The sequence below is a fragment of the Myotis davidii genome, unplaced genomic scaffold (assembly GCF_000327345.1).
Source record: "Myotis davidii unplaced genomic scaffold, ASM32734v1 scaffold242, whole genome shotgun sequence".
Lineage (NCBI taxonomy): Eukaryota > Metazoa > Chordata > Mammalia > Chiroptera > Vespertilionidae > Myotis > Myotis davidii.
In genome coordinates this window covers 1,363,558-1,372,506 of record NW_006295821.1, presented here as the reverse complement: position 1 = coordinate 1,372,506, position 8,949 = coordinate 1,363,558, and the positions used below count along the sequence as shown (strand labels likewise).

Below are 8,949 nucleotides of genomic sequence, written 5' to 3'. Positions count from 1 at the left end.
TGGAGTGGACACAGGTGCCCTTGTACTCTGTGGCTTGGGAGAATCTCTTCTCTTCTTTCTCCTCTGAGTCCAGTTCAACTGAGCCCCTCAGAGGCAAGACAGCGCGTCTGCCTTCTCATCCCAGGACACAGTCAGACGTAGGAAGTCAGAAACATTGGTGACCCATGAGTGTTACCAACTCTTGACCCACAGGGCTGCCTGGTCCCATGACCCACAAATCTAAGCCAGCTCTTTTAAGAAGTAAGTGATATGCTGAATAAAATGACTCAAGAAGCTAATGTATTGGCAGGATCTTGGCTCACCCAAAGGGAGAGCATCTGTCTAGTTTTATGGTGAAGATATGGCACTTAGGGCAAAAGAAAAGGACGTTTGGCTTCTCAAAAAGTGGCAGATGAGAGGTCACAATGAATGCCATTTACAGTTGGGAGGGTTTTCTGACGACAACTTTTCCTTTAGATCTTGAATTAGATGACCTGGGAACACATCTCCTTATTAATCCCGCCCTCCACCTTTGGGAGACCCCAGCATCCCTAACGTTATTGTAAATGGAATTGCCTTCTTAATTCTATTTTCAATTTGTACATAGAATCCTCAATATGTACCCAAGAGAATGGAAAGGTTGCTAGTATATAGAACTGCAATTTTGTGTATTTGTCTTGTATCCTGTAACCTTCTTCAACTCATTTATTAATGGCTTGCTTAGGATTTTCTACATGTAAAATCATACCATCTGCCTATGAGATGGTTTTACTTCTTTCTTTCTAATATAGATGGTTTTATTTAATTTTCTTGTCTAGTTGCCCTGGCTAGAACCTCCAGTACAATGGTGAATAGAGGCAGTGAGAATGGACATCTTCATCTTATTTCTGATTTTAGGGGCAAATTTCCAGTGTTTCACCTTTAAGTGTGATGGCAGCTATGAGTTGAGGAAGTTCCTTTCTGTTCCTAGTTTCTTAAGTGTTTTTTATTTTTTATCAGAGAATATTGGATTTTATCAAATTATTACCCATGTGGATTTGTTATTGTCCAGTATCTTTCCCTTTTATCCCAAATGACTCCCTTTTATATTTCTTGTAAGGCATTTATGCTGATGTCACCCTGAAAGTTACTTCTGAGCTGCAATGAATCTCTAGTTGTACATAATCAGGCAGTGAATTTACAACAAGACATAGTGCTTTTCCTTAAAGGAGTTCATTATCTTCCACCTACCTCATCCCTAAACCCACAGCCTTAGCCAGAATCTTATTTGAGAAATCTTTTTGAGTCTTGGGTCTTCCAATGCTGAACAGCCTATTATATTATATTCCAACAGCTCACTCCCTGGAGTATGTGACAGGTACTCCTGAGCTGAGTTCACGGCACTGGCTGGTGATTTGGCCATAATTTGCTGCTTTGGGCACTGATCATCTTTCTATTTCTGTTTTGTGTATTGGTGGGTTCACTCACACACACACACACACACACACACACCCCTATTTGGAGAGCAGCAGACGATTACATTCAGCTCACTTTGTTTCCATCACAGGGTTTTCCTTCTTAGAGGACTCCAGTATCCTAGGCATTTATGCAACTTAGTTTTTCTGGGACTTTTACCATTTGGGGGTCCTAAAAGCAGGACACATTCACATCCAAAGGGCATTTGGGTTTGTTCTTTCAACCTTCTACATATAAAGATGTAGAAGACATTCAATTCCCAGGTCAAGTCACACATCTGGACACCGTCTTCGGCCATCAACGATGCCAATTTTCTCATCTCCCAGAGAAACAGAGACAACAGCAGGAAGTGGTGAAACAGAGCATCCAGGGGAGACTGCAGCCAGCAAGGGAGCGTGATCCACGCTGCTGCTGCTTTCCCCACCGGTCCCTCCCCGAGCATCTTCTCATCAGGATTTTCTGTGGGAGTTGGCCATTTTGTAAATGTTAGCACGTATCACAAACATTGTTTAAATTAGTGTAATCACCTTATTTATGCCTGTTATTCATTTGAAAAATGGATAACACCTTGCAGCACCTTCATTATTGGTGTCTTTACGGACTACTCTCCCCCCAACCCCGATGAGCTCTCAAGAATGTTTTCTCCTTGAAGAGAGCCCACTGCTCTGCAAGTGGATGTGTCATTGTTGCATGGAGGCGAGGGCTAATCCTCTTTTCATTCTTTCCGTTTCCACAAGTGAGTCGTGTGGGCTGGGCTCTTTCTCGCCTCTGACTTTTTTCACGTTGGCGAGGTGGGCCATCTGTGGGAAGGGTCTGGGCAGTGAGCCCTGCATTGGGTTCTCACTGAGCCCCCAAATTACTTCTCATTTCTTTGACATCTTACTCACTGAAGACGGCGACGGAACCTTTGTGCTGTGTAAGTTGTAGTATTCAGTGACAGGGTATTACGAGCTCTTTGTGTGCATAATTCCATGTTATGAAAACCTTTCACCAACTTCTTAAATTGGCTGGTTTGAAGTGCTCATTGTGTTACGGCATAATCTGTATGATTAAAGAATGTGAACTTGGGGAATTAGCATTAGATCTTTGGGAAACAATCAGGGACTCAGAGAGAGTGACTTGCCTTCACCCTTCAGCCTTGACTTAGGCACATTACTTAACATGTCATGTCTCCCGAGTGTATGACTTCCGTTTCTCCAGGAGACGTGCTGAGCCGATTGCAAAACTTCTGTTTAGTTATATTTGGAGGAGAATTTCTCCAGATATTTCTCAAAGAAAATAATGCTGTCTTTCAGTTGCTGCTATTTCTGAAGGATCATCATGTACAGTTTATTAAAAACCACACATATTGTTTATAACAAGTAGTGTGCTGGCCAGACACTGCCCAGAGGCTCAGTCTCTGCCTCCAGGAGCTTGACCACAAGGACCAAAAATACCTGCACGTATAAAGATACAGAAGATGCGCTGATGATTGAATCCTGAAACATTGTCTACATATGTGTGTCTCTCTAACCGGACTTCACTACCATTAATTCTGAATTTATTTCATGAACCAAGACACAAGATCCCACTAAGGGATACACATTCCCCGGAATTCAAAACTTTGAGGTTTACCTTCTTGTCCCTTAAAAACTTTTCATTTCACGCTTTCAAATACAATGAACTTGATTTGTTCATTTCAATTCGCTTCGTTCAACATCATTGAAAGTGAACCTTCTCTGTGCCTTTTGCTACACCCCTAGGAGAAAGCGCGGTGGGAGTGGAGAGGGGCAGAGAATGTAAACCAACTAATGCTCCTATGCAGGGGAACACGGAATAGAGGCCACCCCCTACGAGTCACTTTGAAGGCCCTTTCTTCCGTTTTGAGAAGATGGAAGCAATTGAGGACAGTGGAAACCCTTGCTAGTACAGAAAAACTCCGTCAATATAACTTGAAGTCAGACCAACGGAATTTAATGTCCAAAAAGCATCTTAGGAATCACTTTCAGGGAGTTGGGGGGATGAGGGGCCAGATGGCAGGAGGCCCCATGCCGCTGTTTCCCGGGGGACAGACAAGGGACCACCTCTGCAGGCTCCCCTCAGGGGGCAGTCCTCTGTCGTTGGGGAGCCAGGCCACCACCCTGAGTCCCTTTCATGTGGAGCCCTCAGCTGTCTGGGGGTGACCTTGGTCCCAGGGCGGTGTTTCGGGAGGGGAGTGGCAGTGTTAGTGGAGCGGCCAGTGCTCAGGGGGGAGCTGGGCGGAGAAGGGCTGCAGGGTGGAGGGCCCAGGGCCACCTCGGGGAGAAGGACTGCCCTGTTGTAATGAACCCAAATGATGGTAAATGGAAATTGTTTTTCAGTTTATGTGCACGTGTTTTGTGCCTTGATCCTGATCATTGCCGCGGCCTTTATTATCACCATGATTTACAGGTCAGCCATTCTGTTCTTTCAAACTCACACGTAGAACTTTGGTGGGAGAGGAGCAGGCATGTGGGGGGGCGTGGGCTCCCCTCCTCGGCTCAGTGCTATTTGGGCCACATGGACCGCCTGTGAGGCCTGAGGGGCCTCCTTTTCCCCCAGATCTTGATAATAATACCAGCCAGCCTTTCATAAGCACCTATCATTTCACTCCACAGCCCTCCTATGAGGAGCGGGGCTGGGGGTGGAGGTGGGGGGCCCTGTCTGCAGAGCCCTGGCTCCAGGCCGACCACGCCCCTTCATCCTGTGCTAAAGACCTGTTCGATCCATGCTCTCAGACACAATCTCCCCCTCTAGTTTTCATGGTGACGACATGCACACCCAGCAAGGCTACCTAGGCTGCTTGCTGCCCCCTGGCCGGACTGGAATTCAGCTTTCCCCCTTGCGGGGGCCTTGCACCAGCCCCTGAGATTAGTTGAGGCACTTTGTCCAGCAACAAGGAAAACGATCTTCCTCTCTGAGTGGTGCTGGGTGGCATCTTGAGTGAGCGACGTGGCTGTAACCTGCACGCAGTGCCCACCTTCCCCACTCCTGCTGTTGTCCTGGGGAGTCTGGCTGCCGCATGCAGGTGTCTGTTCAGGGCAGGTAGAAGGAACTAAAATGGGAAGTCCCAAGGCAAAGCATTTTCCCTGACAGATGTTCTACATGCATGATCATGAATCTTATGCTTTTAGGGCGGTGCTCTGGCGGCCCATAATTTTCCGTCTTTAATTTCTCTGATTCTGATACAAACTCTCTTCCCTTCAGGGTTGTCCAAGAAAGGAAAGAAAAGGAAGCCACTATGGAATTGCCTTTGTCATTCAAGTCTGGAGGTGAAGTCGCGGCAGCCGCTGCTGCCCGTAAGCTGGCAGTGTTGAAGGCTCGGACTGCCAGAGCACTGCCGTGTGCCGGATGTGCCAGGAACACCGATAAGAGTAAGAGTCGGGATTGCCCATCCTAGGGCTCAGGGCACAGCTTTCCTCCCTCGACACATCTTACCTGTGAAAGATACCCAGTCAGCAGCTACATTAGCCTTTTAGCAGAAATTGCACTTTTTTCTTTTTCAGTTTGGACTAAATTTATTTTTTCCAATTAGAAGGGTCTAGCATGGGTTTCCTGCTCTAAAGGCACATTTCCCTCCATAACTATTGTCTTCTATCTTTCCTTTCTCCTCTCTTTGCCTCTCTGACATTCCACCCTCTCTAGCCAGTCCAGCTGTGTGGTGGGCAGTGGGTAAGGGGTGGCAGTGATGTTGGGGTGTATCTGCATCCAGTGGCTTCCTGGCAGGTGCCTGACAACACCATTCCTGTTGTGGCTCCCTGACAGCTCAGTGGCTCTGGTTGAAGAGATGTAAACACAATAGCTAAGTCTTCCAACACCTCTGACTTTCAGGAAGCAAAGTCGCATGTATGTGATTAACTCTCAGGAGGACTTGGCAGTTGCTTGATGCTTTTCACAGTCGGCAACTTGCTAGGTAGAGAAAGAAACATCCCCAATGGTCAGCTCAATCTTAGGTGATATTGTTTGGGAACATGGTCTAGGTCTCTTATTATTCACTAAAGACCTGGTGCACGAAATTTGTGCACTGCGGGGGGCTGTGCGAAGGTCCCTCAGCTTAGCCTGTGCCCTCTCACAGTCCAGGAGGCCTTGGGGAATGTCAGACTGATGGTTTAGGCCCAGTCCCCATGGGCCTTAGTGTTGCTGCAGAGGCAGGAGAGGCTTCTGTCACTGGCGCTGCTCTTGCCAGCTGTGAGCATGGCTTCTGCCTGAACAGTGCTCCCCCTGTGGGAGTGCACTGATCACCTGGGGGCAGCTCCTGTGCTGAGCGGGATCGGGCCAAAACCGGCTCTCTGACATCCCCCTAGGGGTCCCAGATTGTGAGAAGGTGCAGGCCAGGCTGAGGGACCCCACCAGTGCATGGTTGGGGCCAGGGAGGGATTTGAGAGGTTGACCAGCTGGGGAGGAACTGCAGGAGGGCTCCAGGGCATGCCGGGTCCGTCTCTCTCAGTCCCGATCAGCTGGATCCCAGCAGCAAGCTAACCTACCACTCAGAGCATATGCCCCCTAATGATCAGTGCATGACATGGCGACTAGTCGACTGGTTGACTGTCCCCTGGTGGTCAGTCCATGTCATAGTGAGCGGCTGAGCAGCCTTAGCTTTGATTATTTGAACGGATGAACAGATGACTGGACACTTAGCACATTAGGCTTTTATTATGCACTGAGTGGCCGGATTCTTATGACCACCCCATCAATACTTCGTTGGGCCACCTTTTGCCTTCAATACTGCGGCGATTCTTCTTGGCACTGACTCTATGAGATGTTGAAAGGTGATGTGAGGAATCTGACACCATGCCTGATGAATAGCACTGTCCAGTTCTATGAGATTTGATGGTTGTGGAACCAGCTGCCTGATGGCTCTTTTAATTTCATCCCACAAATTTGCTACTGTTATGAATCGTCATGTAAATATCTGATATGCAGGATGGTCTTAGGCGACCCCTGTGAAAGGGTCGTTCGACCCCCAAAGGGGTCGCGACCCACAGGTTGAGAACCTCTGTATTCAGATGTTGTTCCACATGAATTAAAGGGCCCAAATCATGCCAGGAAAACATGCCCCAATCCATAACACTGCCCCCACCAGCTTGAAGGGTTGTACTTATGCATGTGGGGTACATGCTTTCATGCTGTTTCTACAAATTCTCACTCTGCCATCTGTATGATGCAACTGGAAACGTGATTCATCGGACCACATGCCTTTTTTCCAATGCTTGGCTGTCCAATCCTTATGTTCCTATGCGAATTGGAGACGTTTTATCTTGGTAACTGCAGACAGCAAAGGTGTTCGAACAGGCCTTTGGCTCTTTGCTGATACTTGCTCCATGGCTCCGAGCGGCAGCAATCATCCCATGTTCAAAGGCTGTTAAATTGCGTTGTTTACCCATATCTTCAGAAAAAAATCACTTCTGTCTGGTGAACAACCTATCCCCTATTTACAATGGTCTGGCCCTCTAGCAACTTCAGTGTGAAATGATAGCTAATTTGCCTACAAACGTCAGGTGGTCATAATAATAATCTGGCCACTCAGTGTATAGGAAGAGTCACAAAGACTTGGTTTTACTGGGACAAATGGGAAAAGGGAGAGGCTGGGAGGAGCAGCCTACCCAAACGTCTCCGAGTCTCCTAACCGAGGCTGTGTCTGTGCACAGAGTGCGATGTCGCCTCCTCAGGGTGGTTTCTGCAGAGGGAGGCCATGAAAGGTGGAGACTGTTCTCCCCCAGGAAGCTCTTTCTCTCCCAGGAGTGAGTGGAGAGACAGGGCAGCACAAACCCACCTACCAAACACAATTGAGTAAATCATGGCCCACTGTATGCCATATGGATGTGTTCACAGACCTTGAGGAAATTTCCTTGGCATTGCTGACTATTCTATTTAAAAAAACACCACATAGCCTTGGCCAGTGTTGCGCAGTGGGTTGGGCATAGTCCCATGCACCAAGAGGTTGCAGGTTCCATCCCCAGGCAGGGCACATGCCCAGGTTGCTGCCTCAATCCCCAGTAGGGGGGCATGCAGGAGGTAGTTGATCAATGTCTCTCTCTCTCTCTCTCTCTCAAATCAATTAAAAAAATATCATTCTTAAAAAATACAAACACTTATTGTTGTTTTAAATTCAGCAACAGTGACGGTAATGAATACTGAAGAAACTAAGGATTGAAATGCATGATGAGGAAAACGTGAAGATTGGCAGAAATATCCAAATGAAACAGTACCATTGTGAACCACTCTTAAACATGGCATGGAATGACTACCCAATTAGGAAAACAATAAAGGTATTTTAAATGCTTTGGTTCTATGTTGTCTTAGTCAATGCTGTATTTTTGTCTCAGGAGAAAGCCATTGGAGAGTGAGAACATTACCAGGAGCTTTGAATATATGTGTGTGTGTGTGTGTGTGTGTGTGTGTGTGTATTTGATTTCAGAGAGGAAGGGAGAGGGAGAGAGATAGAAACATCAATGATGAGAGAGAATCATTGATTGGCTGCTTCCTGTATGCCCCCTACTGGGGATTGAGCTCACAACCCAGGCATGTGCCCTGATTGGGAATCAAACCCTGACTTCCTGGTTCATAGGTTGACGCTCAACTACTGAGCCATGCTGATTGGGCAGGGTTTGATTTTTTTTAATGACACTGTTTCCTAGTGATGCCAAAATCAAGGCAGCTTATAGCATTGTCACCAAGGCCCCCTTTTCAGAAGAAAGCTATGCTAATGAGAGGAGCAGCATCATGTTTTGTGAGGCCCAGAACCATCTGGTGCAACTTCCTCAAAGTCTCTCGTCCAGGTAAGGATGCATGTATGTTTCAGAGCGTGTGACAGTGCTGACTTTGGGTGATGCAAGCCAGCCCAGTTGAGTCTGGTTTTTACTTTGGAAACTTGAATATCTATATGTATAAAAGCCTAAGTGACTGTTCGACCAGTAGCTATAATGTGCACTGACCACCAGGGGGCAGATGCTCAATGCACAGGCATGGGAACATAGAACAGACTGATGAATGTCAGAGGAAAATGGGGAGGGGGGCAGGGCTGGAAGAGATTAACCAAAGATCTTATATGCATACTAGGGTCCTTTGGCCTGGCCTGCACCATCTCACAATCTGGGATCCCTCGGGGAATGTCGGACTGCTGGTTTTGGCCCAATCCCTGCAGGCCAGGACGAGGGACCGCACCAGTGCATGAATCTGTGCACTGGGCCTCTAGTAATATATATACACTAGAGGCCAGTTGCAGGAAGATTCCTGCAAGAATAGGGCTTCCAGTGGCTGGAGCCAAGCAGAGAGGGGAGCGAAACCAGCTGAGGCAGGCTTCGCTCCCACTCCGAGCTGCTCCTGCTGGGTTTCCCCTCCCACTCCCAGGCGCTGTGGCAGGTTTCCTCTCCAGCTCCCAGGCGCTGTGGCGGGTTTCCTCTCCTGCTCCCAGGCGCTGTGGCGGGTTTCCCCTCCCTCTCACAGGCGCTGTGGCCGGTTTCCTCTCCCACTCCCAGGCGCTATGGCGGGTTTCCTCTCCCACTCCCAGGTGCTGTA

The 8,949-nt window shown here is 47.9% G+C and overlaps 1 protein-coding gene across 1 annotated transcript in view; it reads left to right on the top strand.

Moving 5' to 3' along the window:
• TEX29 (testis expressed 29) overlaps positions 1–7,674 on the top strand; it is an 11,712-nt gene extending 4,038 nt beyond the window's left edge. The window contains exons 3-5 of the mRNA XM_015568417.1: positions 3,774–3,843; positions 4,639–4,805; positions 7,545–7,674. Of these exons, the coding sequence (XP_015423903.1) occupies positions 3,774–3,843; positions 4,639–4,805; positions 7,545–7,585 (278 nt within the window). The 3' untranslated portion in view covers positions 7,586–7,674. The remainder of the gene's footprint in view (positions 1–3,773; positions 3,844–4,638; positions 4,806–7,544) is intronic.
• Positions 7,675–8,949: the final 1,275 nt, after the last annotated feature.